The sequence below is a fragment of the Anastrepha ludens genome, chromosome 2 (assembly GCF_028408465.1).
Source record: "Anastrepha ludens isolate Willacy chromosome 2, idAnaLude1.1, whole genome shotgun sequence".
NCBI lineage: Eukaryota > Metazoa > Arthropoda > Insecta > Diptera > Tephritidae > Anastrepha > Anastrepha ludens.
The window spans coordinates 61,154,224-61,173,565 of NC_071498.1; the positions used below are offsets into that span (position 1 = coordinate 61,154,224).

At 36.0% G+C, this 19,342-nt stretch overlaps 1 protein-coding gene across 1 annotated transcript in view; it reads right to left on the minus strand.

The window, feature by feature from the left end:
• Nucleotides 1–19,342, minus strand: part of LOC128871599 (protein tincar) — a 133,668-nt gene that overhangs the window by 18,018 nt on the left and 96,308 nt on the right. Inside the window, exons 4-5 of the mRNA XM_054113470.1 lie at nt 14,940–17,492; nt 11,287–11,716 (exon numbers count right to left, since the gene is read on the minus strand). Of these exons, the coding sequence (XP_053969445.1) occupies nt 11,287–11,716; nt 14,940–17,492 (2,983 nt within the window). The remainder of the gene's footprint in view (nt 1–11,286; nt 11,717–14,939; nt 17,493–19,342) is intronic.

The following is a 19,342-nucleotide window of genomic DNA, read 5'->3' on the forward strand; positions in this document are numbered from 1 at the left end:
GGAGCTCTTACAACTACTCCCACTGAAGCACTAAACGTAATTTTATTGACAATGGTAAGCAATTAGCTGCCAAGTCAGCATTGAGGCTCAGGCTCGCCCTCCTAAACACAGTCAAAAAAGGTCATTCGGTCTCTTAAGTAGTATTAGACAAATTTTCTACTATTCCAGCTACTACAGATTTCTGTAACGGTGTAGAGCTCCATTTGAATAAATTCTCTACCAGAATATTTTCTTCTAAAGAGGTACGGTAGACGATGAAAATAGAGTCAGGATATTTACTAACGGATTTAAACTTGACGAACAGGTACTTGGAGGAGTTTACTCTGAAAGGCTGGACATCAGTGCATCCTTTCGCTTGCCTAACCACAGTAGTGTCTTTCAGGCAGAAGTTATGGCCAGAGAGGGCTTATTGTTCTTGCAGAAGATACCCCTAACTACAAAGGGAGTATATGTCTACTTGGATAGTGAGGCAGCTCTGATCGTTAGGGTCAGTAAAACATTCTTAAATTCTTCTCTTAATCGCAATAGACGAAGTAACTGTGGCAAAATTAATTGGGCATTACTTAACAGAACAACACAAATATACGCGTACGTGGAGGATATTACGATAATCAACAAACACTTTAATGCATTATCATATACTTTCTTTATATAAAAAAAGCAACCGGTAAAATTGGTTTGGGAATCAGCGAGCAAAAACACAAAATATATAATATGTTGATGTCCAAGAAAAATGATGTGGTACCTGGTACAATCAAAATCGGGGCATATGAATTTGAAGCCGTGAAAACTTTCACGTATTTGGGATTTAAACTAAGCCACGATAACGCAATGAGCGTCACAATCGACTAGAGACTACAAGCAGCATATAGAGCAATTTACTCACTTATTAAACCATTTTAAATTGAAGCTGCTCAACAGCCTCCCTCCTGACAGTCGTTTCTACGTTACCGGAACGATCCGGAATTACTATGCATATATCTGGTCAAGGGCTGCCACTCCAGCAGCACTCCCCGTACATGTATGAGGAATGTTCTTGCTGACATAACAACAACATACCTTGCAAAATTTCGCTATATAAATCTATATTCCGACCAGTTCTTTGCTACGGAGCGGAGTCTTGGACACTAAGTGAAAAAGACTAAAACAAACTCCAAGTAATCGATCGAAAAATTTTGAGGCTAATCTTCGGTGCAGTCAAAGACAACGGCGAGCGACGCATAAGAGGGAACCGGTTCATCAAAGCTCAAAGAAGAAGGTGCCTATGCCATACCATGAGAATGGGCCCCACGAGAGCTCAACGAAAAGTAATTGACGCTAAAGCATTTGCAACGAAAGCAAGAGGCAGACCAAGATTAAGATGGATTGACAAACTAGAAGACGACATGGGGAAACGCAAGGTCCACAACTGGAAGGAATCAACCAAGGATCAGGGCAAATGGAGACATTTTGTGCCGCAGGCCAAAGCTCACACAGAGTTGTAGCGCCAAATGATGATGATGATGATCGCAATGTTTTAAAATATACCTGATTTGGGTGACAGGCCATAGAAATATGGAAGGTAAGTGCAAATCAAATGAGCTTGCAAGGGAAGGTACAACACGAAATATTCCCCCAGATTATGTATTAATATCGATTATCTTCGTTAGGTGCAAAGTATTTATAGATCGACACTATATCAATGCTGCGAATGCACGTTGAAGGCAATCAGTGAGTTTTATTTTTGAATAACTTTTTACTAAATAAAAAAAGGATTTTGAAATATTTATTTTGACCTTGCGGGAGGCAATTTGCAAAAATTAGAACTTCTACCGATAGGTTGCTAAATTTTGCGCCATCTATACTTTTATCAAGAAAAAAAAAAAAATAATAAAAAAAAAATAAAAATAAAAAAAATACTTTAAACTTTGCAATATGACGCTCTGCTGTTAGTCTGCACACAGGTGTACTTATGAATGCCAAAGGTTATGCTTAGAAAAGTATAGCCATTATGCATGTCTTCGCATTTCTATGCACGCCAACACATTCAGTATTTGTTCTGGCGAAGTTTTATTTATTCTTTTTTTTCTACACTTCCACAACATGACTTTGACGTTGACTTTGATCAATAGGGTCATGCGAGGTTATACAGAGTTCTCTTAAATATAATTAGCAATTATAAAATTGGCTCAATAGCTACCCCATACTCTATTTTCAGATGTAATTCTGCAGAGCGGAAACCTTTCTATTGTGTCTACTTGTACAGTACGAGCAGTTGGAGTACAATGGGCAGTGGGCCTCATGACTAACAAGTGAGTTAAAGTTGATAAAGTTGAATAGTGCATTTTGAATGCCTCACAATTGCTTAACTCGCTAGATCTCCCCTATGGCGTTAGTTTGATTTCAAGGGTAAAGTTAAAATTCACATAGAAAAAGATTAAAGAGTTAAGCAATGTTTTTGCTATAAAAAAGGGTTAAAAAACTAAAAAAATTGCGAAATATTTTACGATCCGTACAGAAAATTTGGTTCTATTGATGATAAGACAAAATATCTTTATTATTTAAAAGAATTTAACTGCGCCTTTTTAGGAAAACTATATATGTATATATATTCGGCTTTGAAAATAATATCAAATCAAATCCAAAACCGTTTGAAAGCTTTGATTTATTGAAACGAAATTCTTCAACGTTTCTAATGTCGTGCCATAGCTTGGTAAACATTTAGCATCATCAATGTTTCTGCTAACTAGTTTGCCAACTTTTTAAAACTAAATTTCGTCAAGGTATTTCAATTAGACGTATTTACGCTCACATTTGCTTCATATTCACAAATTTGAGCCGTTCGTGCTCATCGGCGCAACGGATAGGCTATATGCCCTTTATGGCTGATCCACTTTAAAATGAACCAAATCAGTCGATTGACATACCTTTCTCAGGAAATGGGAATTACTCAATTCCCATTGTGGCAATTCCCATTGGGATACAAATCGAGGTTTACTTTCAACAACATAAAATTACAATTTCTTAAATAACAATGGATAAATACAAAGAATGGGGCTTACACTTTTTTTGGGTGTTTGGCTGAGCTCCTGCCCCTATTCCTTTACAACATAAAATTATCTAAAGAAGAGAAGTTTATTGATCATTTGAAGCCCCACAACTTCATCTATTGTACTTTGCAAAAGGTTGATTCCGCTTCTATTAAAAAACTCTGTATAAGCATAAAACTTCAAGGTGAAGTCCAAAATAAACAAGACTGGCGACATAAAAATGTTTTTGATGGCGTCATCTTGTTAATGAGTTAGTGCGGTGGAAGTTACATCCCTAGCTGACTTCCAGTGAAAGCTTGGTGATAGTCAGTTCAGTGGAAGCGAAGTTGTTGCGTCTAAAGTGTCAGTATGTTTGTGTCATCGGTACAAAAATGAGTTTCGAACAAAACGCTAATATCAAATTTTATTTTAAAATCGGTAAATCGTTTACCAAAACATTTGAGTTGATGAAGAAAGTTTATGGCGATGATTGTCTATCTCGTGCGGGAGTTCATGAGTGGTTTACACGTTTCAGAGATGGTTGTGGGGACATAAATGGCAGTGAACATACGGGCCCAATGCTCATTTGTTTTTATGATTCCAATGGAATTGTCTACAAGGAGTTCGTGCGAACGGGCCAATCCGTCAATGCAATTTTCTATCTTGGCGTTTTAAAGCGTTTGTTGCATCGCATTCTTCGAATTCGCCCTGAATACCGCGAAGGAGGAAGCTGGCGCTTGCATGTTAAGGCACCATCTCATTGATCCACTCTTGTGACTGATTTTTTGACTAGAAATCGGATTTTAACCAACAATCACTTATCGTATTCGTCTGATATGGCTCCCTGTTACTTCTATCGGAAGTCGGAAAATTGCATTTGGGCATGAAAGGGGAACATTTTGCGTCCGTAGTGGCCATCTAAACGGCTGGTACCGACATCCTGAGGGACATTCCGGGCAATGACCTGGAACACTCTTTGGAAAAGCTTTTAGATCGCGCAAAATAGTGTATCGAGGCCAGAGGGGACCATTTTGAATAAATAAATTCGAGTTTATTGGAACAAAGCTCCTGTCGTTTCTATTTTAGCTCAGTCTTGTTTATTTTGGAATTCACCTTGTTGTATTAATTTTAAAGAAATCTCGGCATTTCCAGGCTTTCTTGCGCAGTTTATCGAGACTTGCTAATTTCTGTTTATCATTTTGCTACTGCCACACATAAATATATACAGCCCTCGACAAGCGATAGCACATCCACATTTTGACTAGTTTTGACTAATTTTTGTTTAAAGATTAAATTCTTTTTTTATAAAACGATAGCTCATTGCCTAACAAAAACATATAAATCCAAGGGTGCGGTGTTGTGCATTTACTCCATATAAGAAATGCACGACAAAAAACTATAGCTATAACTATAGAAAATTACAAAAAAAAGTAGCCAAAACTATAGTCAAAAATTTGCATGCGCTATCGTTTTGTCGCGTAGGGTTTCAAGTAATAACTGTCGGATGTTCGTCAAACTTCAGCTTATATTTCTGTAAATTTTTAAATAATTATTCAAAATGTTGGAAATATTCCTGACTTATTTCTCTTAACGTAAATAAAATAATAAAAACATGAAAGAGTCAATGCGTTCGATCTTTGAACGTAAGTTTCAATGCGGGTAGTTATTGCTGGTTGGAGCTGCAGCACTGGGTTTAATGTTGTCTGAGTGCTGTACTTGCTAGTTGTCCCAACAAAAAAAAAAATTGATTTATTAATTTAAAATCTTAATATTTTGGCCTAAGTTGTATTTTTCTTAGAACAATGTTTTGTTCGCTTTGCCATACTTTTCACTAAACTTTAAATTGTTTTAGCGCTATGAAAACTATTGATATCGAAAATTATGGTTTGACAGCTTAGAATGGCAAATTGTGTTGACACAGAAGTGAAGTAAAGTTTGGCCAGTCATAATGAATCGTTTAACGCCAGAACAATGCTTCCAACTTGTGGAAATTGTCTTTGAAAAAAATTAATCTCTTCGCGAAGTTCATAGCACGAAGTGTTGAAAAGGACGCCGAAATGTCGATTTGTCGTCAAGCTCAACATGTTGGCCTTTTTTTTCGACTACGTGGACAATTTTACGTAAGAATCTTGGCTTGGGTGCCTATAAAGGACAGCTCGTGCAAGAATTGAAGACAAATGACCATCGTTTGCGTCGCTTTTTTGCTTTTAAGGGAAAAAGTAGTCAAAAATTGGACTGATCGAATGGACTATATGCCGGATATCATATTAAAAATTAAATGCCATGAGATTATCTTCCAGATTATAATAAAAAAAATCATTCCAACAATATTTTTGTTTTGTATTATAATTTTCTTCTTAAGTACTTAAACTCTTAAAAACACTCATTATTGCTCCAGCCAACTTCGGCTGATCGAGACTTAATGTGGTATAATTTTTCTAGGGCAGAGCTCGACCCACTATTGAAACAAGTTATTAATTTGACTGTGATCTGGGCTTGATAGTATTTTAATTGATATATTTCAGCAGTTGCCAAAGTTCAGCTGACAAAATTTTCAATAAGGTTAGCCATTTTATCATGTATCGTTTCACGCTTAGCGAGGTCATGGAAGGTGAGTTCGCTAGAGCAACAAAAATATTTACATTGTTTTTGTTTTTCAACTTGGTTGTTTGAATGGCAGAGTTTCAATGAGAATGTGAACAAACAAATAAAGCAACAACAAAGAGGATGAGACTTTAACATTCAAAATTCAAAATAAAATGGGTAAAATATTATTTTCGCTTAGTTATAGAGGGTTCAAATTGCCATAAGCCATACATAAATTTTAGGAGGTTTTGGAACGTTTTTCTTCTCTAGATTTTCCCAATCTTGAGGTTTTAGCATCTTCAAACACGGATTTCCTTATATGCCAAGCGTGAAAGTGAAATTGTGTATACAGATTATTTGAGATTTGAGGGGATGCACAAGACTTAAGGTTTATTTTATCATCGAAATTTCCGTAACTGGAGTTTTGGCTTTCATATGGCACCAAAAAGTCCAAGTTCCAAGTGTTTCGATTTTTGCATTTTCGTCCATGCGCGGAGCATGTTGCTGTTTTATTTAAATTTATTTTCCCATCGTGGCAAGAATTCTAAACTAATTTTTTAAGTTTTCTATTTTTTGTATAAAAATATGCTTGGTATTTCTTTACTTCAACAAAAACTATTTAACACAAAGTTTCAAACTCTGTACAAAATTTATAAAAATTCCGCAAATTTTCAACAAAATTTCAAATCCTTTAGTCAAATTCTGGGCATAAAGTTTTATACACCAAATGTTTTAAAAGGAAGACAAAAAGCAAAACCAAACATTTTTTTAAAATCAACATGAGCCTTAATTTTTTCAGCTAGAATTTTTGAGTTTAAAATTTGTGCGTTGTAGTGCTAAAATTGAATGGGCTATAAAACCACGTCTCCTGAAGACAAAAGCAATTTTGACAAAACAGTATAGATAATGTTTTGATGAAATTTTTTCGTATTTTTATAGATTTTCTATAATGCTTGAAACTTACATTTTTAAGTTTTTGTTGCTGTATGAACCATATTTTCATTAAAAAAAATTATTAAATAAATAAAAAATAAATAAGAAATAAAAATTAAAGAAATTAAAAATTAAAAACTAAAAAAAAAAATAAAAAAAAAATTAAATAAAACACAGATAAAAAATTAAAAGTTAAATAAAAAAAATTAATAAATAAAAAAATATAAAACAAAAAAAAATTATAAAAATCCAATTCTTGTCAATATGTGATGTACACTTCACTTTTATGCTGGAACTGTTTATAAAGTAAAGTTAATACCCTTTGCAAAGCGGTAATTTTGCAAGCTGGCTAAAATGGACTTGGATGCGAATTGGTTTTAGTGAAACCTCTATTTGTAGGAGTAATGTCTTTAGTACTAAATAATATCAGACATTCCGTTTCTAAAATATTTGGGTGTTATGTTTGGCGTGCAAAACTGGACACATTGCCACGTCTCCTGAAGACAAAAGCAATTTTGACAAAAAAGTATAGATAATGTTTTGATGAAATTTTTTCGTATTTTTATAGATTTTCTATAATGCTTGAAACTTACATTTTTAAGTTTTTGTTGCTGTATGAACCATATTTTCATTATAAAAATTATTAAATAAATAAAAAAATAAATAAGAAATAAAAATTAAAGAAATTAAAAATTAAAAACTAAAAAAAAAATAAAAAAAAAATTAAATAAAACACAGATAAAAAATTAAAAGTTAAATAAAAAAAATTAATAAATAAAAAAATATAAAACAAAAAAAAATTATAAAAATCCAATTCTTGTCAATATGTGATGTACACTTCACTTTTATGCTGGAACTGTTTATAAAGTAAAGTTAATACCCTTTGGAAAGCGGTAATTTTGCAAGCTGGCTAAAATGGACTTGGATGCGAATTGGTTTTAGTGAAACCTCTATTTGTAGGAGTAATGTCTTTAGTACTAAATAATATCAGACATTCCGTTTCTAAAATATTTGGGTGTTATGTTTGGCGTGCAAAACTGGACACATTGCCTGTTTTGCCTCTTCGGTAATATTTTTCGGTTATGATTCCCTTTCATATTCTTTGTATTACTTAATGTTAAGAGCAATAAATAAATAATTGAAATTGAAATTTTGAAGCAAACTAAATTACAATTCAATATTTTTTTTGCCTCTGAAGTTGTTCAGGCCCCCGAACATATTGCGCACTACTGTATATACTCGTATTTGTATATATTTTATGTACTACAAGTATTAAAATGTAGATATAACGAACAACAATAAGTTAGTAAACATATACATACGTACATACATGTGAGTAAACTACAAACCATACGGTACATTTTGAATACTGTTAGTAACATTAGTTACATACATACATACATATATACTTAAGATACAAACATACGTACGTACACTATAAAAAATGATTCAAATAAAATTTGTATATAAATTTGAATTAAAAACAGGCGACAAGCGGAACAAAAATAGTTTCTTATTGTCAATACGACCAATACTTGTACAATAATTGTATTTGTTTGCGGTGTCTTTATATAGTCGAATTGCAATTGCATACATACACATACATACATGTATATAGTATGTATGTATTTACTTTACATACAAATGAACAAAGTGTCTCGAAAATGTGTAAGAAAATGGAAGAGAAGATGGGAAAACACAAGCTTTTTTTGATTTTTTAATTAATGAATGCAAAGTTGCAAAATATAAAAATGTTGCGATGCACAATGAAAAAAGTGAGTGATTAGCGAAAATTTAGTGCACGCAAAAATAAGTTTTCTAAATTCACTTATGTATAATAGGTATGTATGGTATTTATTTCAAACGTGACAACGAAAAATTTAAGGGAGGAAAAATAAGAAATAAAAATATCAAAATTTAAATGATATAAATTTCCAAGCAAAAGTTTATGAAGGGTATAAAATTCGAACATAAAGACAATCATACGGATTAGGTGAAAAAAAACAATATATGACGCATGTATTGTATTAGTGACACAAACAAAAACGACTGACGTGCACTGATTTCGAAATTTGTGTGTTTTTTACGAGTGAAAAAAATCAAAAATTAGCAAAACGTACACACACTTTGGGGTTTATGCCTCTATGATATTGTAGTAAAAAAAGTTGTCGAAAATTATGATAGCATTTACTTTTTTACCTATGGTAAATAACAAAAATCAGCAAAGAAAAAATTTGCACTAAACAAATATTCAATATTTAAATAAATATTTGACAACAACGGCGGCGCTCTGCTCATGAGTGGTTCGCGAAGGTTGCTCAGTTAGGACAACTTACGTCCTGAGGAATTTTGTTTGATGGAGATTACATAGTGAAAAGGTTACAATTAATTATAAATTGAAATTGTTTTATTTCTGTAATTGTTTTTATAGTTCTGAAAAAATGATACAATTTTTATTTTTGAACTTTTTTTTGTAGTTCCGAAAAAATTATATATTTTTGTATTTTTGAAGGCCTTTTTAATAATAAAATTTTTTGAAAGTTTTTTTTTTTGTAAATAAGAATAATAAAAACAGGAAGCTAATGATTTTAAAAGCGAAAAAAAAAAATTAAACAAAAAAATTATTTTTGAAATTATTTTTTTTCTGGAATTGGTTTTACAGTTCCGAAAAAATTAGAATTTTTTTATTTCTGAAGGCTTTTTTAATAAAAAAACTTTTGAAAGTTTTTTTAATAAATAAGAATAATAAAAGCAGGAAGCTAATGATTTTATAAGCGATAAAAAATAATATTATAATTTTTTTATTTTTAAAAATTATAAAATTTTTATTTTTTAAATGTTTTTCATTTTTTATTAAAAAACTTTGAAAAATTATTTTTTTTAATTATTAATTAATTAAATATAATAAAATTTTTATTTTTGAAATTTTTTTTATTAATAAATTTTATTTAGCTTTCAAAAATAAAAATTGTATAATTTTTTCGAAACTATATTATTTTGCAAAATAAAAAAATAAAATTCGAAATGTCCAATTTGAAAAATAATATATTTTGTTTAATTATTACTTTTTTTTCTGAAAAATATCAAGAATAAAAATGTCTTCATTTTCTGTTTCGCTTAAAAAAAATTTAATAGTTGCTTTCAGCTCAGGGAAAATTATGCCTTATAAAAAAAAAAAACTATTGAGCTACATGTTTTTGAGAGATTTGCACGAATAGCGAACCAAGAGATGGCTTAAGGAAGCCAGTTTCAAAACCACCCAGCAATTGTGGCCGGTTCTAAACTGATTGCTGAGCCATAATAGGTAAGCGTAACTTTAGTATAGTACACTCATTTCTATCATAGCAGAACACAGTCTAATAGGAAGACATGTTTAGAGCCGAAAAATGCAGGCACTGACTTCTGCAGAAGTTGGCCAGCTAAAGAAAATTAAGACACGATTTTTCGACACGACTTTCGATGAATCTATCCTGCTCTATCACGTCGAACATGCACCATTTCAGGTAGACAATTCATTAATTAGGTAGATGATCTCAGTACTGTGGGAACCGCAAATCTTCAAAACTTATTCACTAGTTCACGTTGGTTGTGGAAGAGATCGAGAAAAGTTTCCCATGCGGCTTCACAATGGGTTATGTTGAGTGTATTCCAAGGCGAGCAACCGTTACTACCTAACCAAACCTAATCGAAAGATGAACTTAAAAGGAGTTAAATTATCAAAATAAGTCAGACAGAACTCAGAAAACTTGTCTTTTATCGCCACTAAAAATGTGTGGACCAAACGGAATTGATTTAGAATAGATTCTTCATGAGGTTTGCACTTCGACCTCATGGTTTTTTGTGCCCTGAAATGGATTAAGGAGCGCGCGATTTTATTAGAAAAATCACGATTGGATACAGAGACAAGTTTTCATTGGCACTGTGCGAATTGGTCGGCAGTATACTTTGAAATGCGTCGATTTGGTCCACTTGGCATGGCCTAAGCGTTAACTCCGTTAACTCGATCAAAGTTATAGGGATCTAGTGAGATATGCATAGGTGACAAGCACAATTGTGACAAAGAATATGATCGCCGCTCCAACCGCGGGGACTATTTTTCTGGGTCAGTCTGGATTTGTATCAGCATAGCAGTCCTTATGGAGAGTAGTTTATGTTATTACACTAGCAGAAAAAAGCGTTTTTGCCACTCTAAATCTGTAGCCGATTAAGGTCTAAGAAGAGATCCAAGCTTCAAAGAGACGTCACAATGTGGCTCTGGAGGGTTGGTTACCTCGAATATTATTTTTAATATTTATAAATATTATTATTAGAAATATTTAGCGCACTGCACTTTATATGAACATTTTTAAAACTTAATGGAGGGAACGGCTGTGGTCCCATTTTGTGAAGCCATCGGTAAATATCTCATTTCGGTTGCCTGTCAGCCGGGAGGGGTACCTGGTTATTCGTCGCAAAATCTTTAGGGCTTAATATTTTCATCTCATTTATTTACATACATAGATCGTTTAGTGATAGATACTGGCATCATCAATAACTTTTCGAACATTTGTGAGCACCTGTACGCCCCATTTCTGAGCAATTGCGCATAAACAAGTGTGCGCGTTAAGCAATACTAATTTCGAAACCACAAAGAAAAAAATTATAATTGTTTGAAGTGCATTTCATAGATTTTGTGTGATATTTTTTGTTGAAAGTAGTATCTTTTGTTTCATTCAATTTTTTGTTTTTTGGTTTAGTTTGAAAGAAAACGATTTTTTACCGCTTGCCATCGTTTTGTTCATGGTCACCAATTAGTAGGACATCATCAGACGTACTCGGTACTTCATTGAAGGTGACCTTCAATTTCGGTGAGCTTGGTGTTAATTTTGGCCAGTACACATCGTCAGTGCCACCATCGGTGCTGGATTCGGTACTCAGTTTGCCACCACGGCCACTACCGCCGCCGCTGCCCCCACCACCGCTCATCAAAGATGAGGCCTTCTGATCTGAGCTGCCGATATTGCTGCCACTGCCACTAACACTCCCAGCGCTGGGCAAACTACTGCGGTTTGCCATCAGTAGCGGTTGGGTGGTCGCTTTAGTAATGCCATATGCATCCATTGGCGGCAATTTGAATGTCCAACGATGTTTGGCTGTCAAACATAGCCAAATGACAATCCACAGCAAAATATGAGCGACGCTGATGACTGCTGCAAAGAGAAAAGCGAAACGAGAAAAACAAAAAAAAAACGTTTTTTATTAGTAGAGTGGCAATGTGGGAAGGTGTATGCGAAGAAAGCGTTAATTGAAAGCTTAAGTTTGGAGTAGTAATAAAAAAAAATGTAAATAAAAGAGCGAGATTTGGCGCCTGCACCGTCCACTAGCGGCATCACTAATGTGAGCTTACTTTGCATATTTTTGGTAGCTGCCTCGACAAGTTTGCTTGTTCACCCACTACTACGAGTATGCACATATATATGTAGTTGATTGGGTACTTTGACAATAGATGCAATACCCTTTACACTTTTCATACTGCCACCCTTCTCAATTTGTCTCAATATTTTTTACTCCTATTTTTGTTGTCTACTTGTTCTTAGCTCCTCTCTTTCCTAGCTAAGCTTGGAACTATCAGCATTCCTGACTATGTGAGGCACTCAAGTGTTATTCGATTGTATTATTTGCTGGCTTTGTCTAATGCGATTTAATTTTAATTGCGCTGCATTTGTTCTTTTTTCTCTTCTCCGATGATTCTACGTTTCTTCTGATTTTCTCGATTTTTTTGTTTTGCCCTACACTTTCGTTTAATTGACGTTTTGTGCTGCTAATTGGATTTGACATCACCGTCATCACCATCACTGGGTTCAAGTGGTCATTATTTTCAATTTCCTCGCTGATAGTAGACATATGTATGTATGTATATTAGGGTACATCACTCGATACTTAAGACCTCCGCCAAAAGATTTCATAAAAATATTAAGATTTGTGTGAGCTGACCGATTTGAAGGTAGTTAGGTCGGTAGGTGAAATGGTTGAAGTACCACTCTGGCACTCCCAAAGTAATACAAAAGCGCCATTTTGATACTATTATGAGTCCTCCAACAGGCAGATATCTACAGCCAGCCAAAGCTGTTGATCTAATGGGATTTCGATTGGCGTGTTGCCTCAGGCTGTCGAAGAAAGGAGCTACCAGGGACATTGAGGAGGTCTCTTATCAGTGGCTTCAAAAAAAGGTGTTTTTTCTCAATTTTTTTCGAGGCGAAAAAAGCGACACACAGGAATAATCTTTTGCATTTATTTGAAGGCATGATTGAAGAGTAATAAGCAAGTTTTTAACAAAAATAAAAAAGAAAATGACGGACATATGAGGGATCTCGCTCAGCTTCTCGTTGCGCGCTAGTAAAACGGCGTGTAAGAAAGTGGTCGTAGTTTTTACCTGAAACACAAAAGAAAGCCTTATTCAGAAGGCTTTCCCGCATATAATAGACTACTCTTGTATAAAAATATAAAAAAATGAACACACAATTAATTATTGAAAAAAGTGCTTTTTTTCGCAATTTTTTTTTTTTTTTTCAAAAAAGGTGTTAACTAACATTAAAAAAAGAATTTTTTTTGTATTTTGTTAGTTAATTAGTTGCGCATTTTAATTTTTTTTTATATAGATTAACGGTTTGAAGCGATAACTTTCGTCGTTTTTTTAAATCTTACACGCCATTTTCAAAAACATGGTTTTGAGAAAACGTGTTTCAAAGTTTTCAGAAGGTAGACAGTATACTCACACGGGGGACGGTACACAGGCCTGTAACTCCGAAATCTCTTTGAATTCCGCTATACAATTTTGAGAGCATATTCTCCTATAATATATCTATCGTTTGCAGTAAAAAAAAATTGATTTTTTGAAGCCGACTGATAAAAGGCCCCCCTTAATCATCTAGCTGCCAAGCCCGGACATTTAAAGAGAAGTGCCCAAAGGTCTCATTTTTTGAAAGGTTCCCAACAGCTAATCAATGGTGGTTAAATGGTAAGACTAGCTTTCCCTCTATATTCCTATATCCTGGAATGCAGATCAGAGAAATGTTACCTGCACAAAATAAAAAATAGCACAATAAATCTCATGATTTTGATTTCATTCTGATTGTTACGCCCTTAAGAACCTTTGAGAGATTCTCGCAGAAAAGATCTTTATTGCGAAACAAAACGTCAAAGCATTCAAAACGTTGTTCCATATATAGCCTTCAGTGTGACCGCCATAACTTAGAAACTATTTGACCAATTCGATTCTAACTGCATTGTATGAGATCATTAGCTGTAATACCTTCAAATTTTTGAGTCATACTTTGTGTGAATTTCTGTGCGTGGAGCTAATTGTCTCCAAATCAGCTGAATTTGCATTAGTAACTATCTGACCGCCCATATTTCTTTTCCTTTGAGTTTTTGCTTAACTGTTGCCCACACATTTTTAAATGAGTTGACATCAAGCGATTGTGAAGACCAATCTAACATTTCACTCCTATTTTGCCGTTTAAACTCTATACACATTCGGCTTCGATACTTGGGATCGTTATTTTCATCTAAAATCCAAGGGTGGAAAGTTCTTCCAAATATCTTCACACCTAATGGCAATGATTTTTTTCCGTAAATTTTATTAATCTAAACTGTATTGAAATTGGCGGCAAACATGGTGAAATCCGTTTTTAGAGAAGCATACCAAATATGAAACTTTACTGGATGCCTAACAGTCCGTTGAAGTTTTCGATTATCGGTAGAACACCAGAACCGACGTATGCAACTATTCTCTTTTCTCTAAAACTACTTCAGCTTCATGATAAGTTTGCCTTTGTCACATACAAATCAATCATCTTCTGATCTTGTTTTGGAGAGGTATTTTTTTGGCCTCGTCCGGGAAATTCCACCATTTTTAACTTCGATAAAATTTATAATCTAAGTTCGAAACAGTGAGTGGGATCGACTTAGCCACATATCTCAACGACCCTCGGTATACAAGAGGTGATTCTATTAAAAAAAATATACTGACGTGGCTATAGAAGTAAGACTTCGATGCTTATGCCAAGATTTTAATTTTCATTCCAGTAAAAATCGTTAAAAACCTCCCTCAATGAATCATTGACAATGATGTACCTTTAAGCTGATTCATTTTAAATGATTAATCTGTTGAGTTTTTAATGTAGCTGAACATTTTTATAACTCAACGCTTAACAATACTCGTCCCGTTCTTGGTTCGACGTCAAAACAAAAGTGATTCGTACGTCATGCGGCCTGCGTTCCCTACGCTGTTTGGGCGTCTTATTATTACAAATACTACCGGAAATGTAATTCGACCTTGAAAGACCCTAAGCATGAATTGCTTCTTGAAACAATTTTTTTAAAGTACTTACATGAAATAGCAACACTTGCAACTCAATAGGTTCAACTCACCTGACAGGAACGTAGGGCAGTGCAAATTGTTTTTGTAAGTAGCGCTGAGATCATTCAATAGGGGCGCCTTCACCACAGCACACGCCAATACGTAGCAGAGTGATGCACAGTGCGCAAAATAAATCCACGTTTCACTTGATTTCATCGTGATCAATGAGCGATCCCGCATTTTTGCCGCCAACCGGCCGTGCCCGTACAAGTACATAATCATCGATGAGGAAATCATCAGCGCTGATGATAGCAAAAACAGTGCCAATGTGACTACACCATTCAAAATGAGGCCGGGAGTTTGGATGGGCATTGCCTCACTGTACACTTGCAATTTGTATAGATTGGCAGCGCCTATGTAGCTAAATATGATATCAAAAGCGACAGCAATCATTTGTATGCTGAAGATGGTGGCAAACGACTTGGTTGTCGTCCAAAAGACAGCTGGATAGCGTACACACCAAACGAGTAACGCAAAGAGGAGATTCACGAACTCAGCGCTGGGCGGATGCTCGAATACACCCATATCTATGGGTTTCTCGATGCCGAAGAATATTTGCAGCATACCAGCAAAACCATCGAGCCGCACTAGACTCGTTTGAGGTGGTTGCCGTGCGGTTGAGACGGTGTTAGCAGTAGCTGAGGACGAAGAAGAGGATGCGGATGCAGCAGAGTCCGCGGATGAAGACGTGCCTAAATACTCGCTGGAATCATTGCCAGATAATTCACCCACCAAATACTCTGGCTCGATTTCCACCTGCATCTCCGCTTCCGCCATGCGTTTGTTGCGCTTTAGGCCGCCACCGTTGCCGATGCTGCTCTTCGTTTTGATTTCGATAATTTTCGAATTGCTTGTTAACGGCGTGGACGGTATAATCTCTGGCAGTTTCTCGGGTTTAACGATATGTATGTTGCTGTCACGTGTTGTCGTGCTAGTCGTCGACGTTGATTTAGTGTAAATGCGACGCGCGTCATAATCACGCGCATCCGTATCAAATGAGGCAGCGGAATCGCGGTTTTGCCCACGAGGTGTAATGATAGACTGTTCAAAGGTTGTGCCCGCAGACAAATCGAGCTCATCGAGTCGATTTAAATTGATGCCCGTTCCTGTAACTTTGTTGAGATCGAAGGCGGTGGGGGTGCGCAAATCGGCCGCTGCACGGCCCGTATCAAGGCGAGAGCCTCGAGATGGGGCTGACTCGTCGGAACGTCCGCCAGTCGCGGCACCACCTGAGTTGTTCTGATGACGACGGTTGTGGTGCTGACCGCCGCGTTGTCGGTGATGCTGTCGATTCTGAGTGTGATGCTTACGCGTCGACTTGGACGAATGTGTAGCATGTGTGTGCGCCTGTTGCGGTGACTGTGGTTGCTCTTTGTGGTGTTGATGATTATGGTGCTGGTGATGGTTATGTGTGCGTGTGGGTTGGGTGTGTGCCGCAGGAGTGACCGTTGTTGTAGTGAAACTGGCAGCAACTAACACACCTTTTTTAGCTTTGTCCGTATAGTTGTTGCTGTCGCTTGTAGTTGTCGTTTTCAGAGTGCTTGTGTTTTGAGCCATTTTATTTGTATGTTTATTACCCATTGCTGTTGTTATTTTTGTTGCTGTTGCGCTGGTGATCGTGGTTGTCACAACAGCCTCATTTCCTGTCGACCTATCAAGTTCGCTAGCTGTCGTCGTGGTTGTTGTTTCGGGCTGCTGCCGTATGTTGCTTGTAGTTGTGCTTGACAACTTGTTAGTTGTTGTTGTTGCCGCAGCATTCTCCACATCAGCATCCAACATTCCATCGGCGAAACTATTTGCCTTGCTGAGTGTGCCCAACTTGTCCCACATTTTGTCATAGTTTTTGTTGTTATTGTCAGTCGACTCTGTTGCTGCCTTTATCGTACTTGTCGTTATCGCCTTTGTGGTTGTCGATTGCGGTATGTTGGCAGGTCTGTTTTCCCAAAATTCCTTTGCATCGAAATGCTCCACAAAGATACGTCCTTCGCCGACGCCCACGCCGCTCACACCACCCCCATCACCATCATCATCACCACCTTTGGCACCTCTACCATCATAAATGTCAGCTTCTTCCTTAAATTCATATTTGTTGTTGTTTTTATGGTTTGCAACATCACTTACACCATCATCATCATCCTCCTCTTCTTCTTTATTATTTACTTCATCAAAGTCTCCCGGCTCTTCATTGCTGTCTCGATTAATTAAATCGGGCACTTCGAAATATCTTGTCTTGCCACCATCACTGAAATCCACCCCAACATTGTTGCTACTCTTCCTTTTGCCTTCACCAATTCGTTTGCCAACGTTCGTTGCCATCTTTCCTCGTATTGAATCCGACAATATGTCGAGCTCATTATTGTTTATGTTGGTTCCTGTAGTGCCGCTGCCGACAGCTGTAAACATTGTGTCATTGTAGTAGTCTTCTTCTTGATCATCATCTAAGCTATTGCTGGCGTCGCCATTGTTACCCGTTCCATTTTGGTAGGGGGCGGTAACCACCGAAAGTACAACCAAATTACGTCGATTCACCGCAATAAAGTCAAGTTCCGTTTGCCAAATATTCTCTGTAAAAATGTGCAAGCAAAAGAGGATATAAAATTTAATTGAAATATGTGAAAAGTGTCAAGTGGAGTTTATGTAAATGAAGAGTTCACGTGACATGTTACAGTTTATTTGTAACACCTTGAGAATCGAAGTACATACAGGGTGGGCCATATAGCGTTTGCTTTTTGAACCACCTATTTGTTTGAGAATGATAACACAAATGACATGTCAAATATGTTCATAATTTACTTAAAGGCTTGACATTTACGAAATGGGACGCTATACGCTTGAACAAAATTGTGTAATATAGAAAACCTATTTCCAAAGTGGTGTGTCTTCTTCTTCTTTTCTGATTTTCACATCGGTGGCTATGGGGGTCAATAAGCAAAATTGTTGGATTTGGGGCTCAGAAAATCCACACGTTACTGTAGAGAAGCAAATGCATCCACAATGAGTCACTGTTTGGTGCGGTTTTTGGTCTGGCGGTATCATCGGGCCATTTTTTTTTCGAAAATGAGCGAGGAGCCGCGGTTACAATAAATGGCGAGCGTTACCGTGACATGCTCAATGAGTTGTTTCCAAAAATTGAAGAGGATGACATGGACGACATTTGGTTTCAACAGGACGGTGCAACTTGTCCCACTGCCAAAGTTACACTCGAACTTTTGGCTACCGTTTTTGAAAACCGAATAATCAGTCGAAATTCCGATATCAATTGGCCGCCTCGGAGCTGTGATTTAAGCCCGTTGGACTATTTTTTGTGGGGAGCCGTTTGATGCTTTAAAACACGAAATCGAAGTTGCTATTCATGAAATTGGAGCCCAAACTTAAAAATTTGGTTGCTTAAAAATTGGGTTGATCGAATGGCCTACTGTAAAGCCAGTCATGGAGGTCATTTGAACGATATTATTTTTTATTCATAAATGACAATATTCAATCTTCAAAATAAAAAAAAAAAGTTTTAAAAAATATTGATTAGTTTTTGTTTTATAGCCGATTCAAAAAGCAAATTTTACATGGCCCACCCTATAGTTCTAGATCTCTAATGATATATAAATCATGCCTTATAAAGGGTTTTTTAATAAGAGGTGTTATTTTGATATTCATTATTTTGATCTCGGTGGTCATCTCTTCGAGAGATAAATAACACGGTCCGGAAACTTTTCCCGTAAAAGATCAATGGTTTCGTTGCTTGTGTGGCCCGTAGTGCCGTCTTGTTGAAAATGAACGCTGTCCATATCAATACCACCCAATCCCGGCCATAAAAATCGTTAATCATCTCTCGATAGCGCAATCCAATTTAAAATAACACCTGTTATTGGAAAACCCTTTATCTATGTACCTAATTGGTAGTGGCATTTTTCTACTGGGTAGTTCTTCAATAAAAAGTGGGTTCTAGACCAGTTCCATGGATTCGTATTTATTTAAAACCACTTTTGCAGAGATTTGTTATTTCTTAAGAAGCAATTGGCATACCCAAGACATGAGTAGTTGCAACTCTGTAGGGACAGGTGAAATATAGAGGGTGATCAGATTGCAGTTATTTTCTCAAATGAGGAAACGCGCGATTATTGTTAAGCCAAATACATAGTTTTTTCTAGTATTCATTGACATTTTATCATGGAAAGACTTACGCCTGAAGAACGTTTACAAATCGCACAATTGTACTACAAAAATCGACGCTCTGCGAAAAGGGTTCAACGCACGCTCAAGCCAACTTTTGGTCTACATAACCGTCCTATCGAACGCACTATTCGGCAAACCATCGGCAAAATTGAGAATAATTTTATATAATTGGATGATAACCGATCGATTAGACTACGTGCAGCCCAAAGTGAAGAAAAAATTATGGCTGTAAATGAGAGTTTTG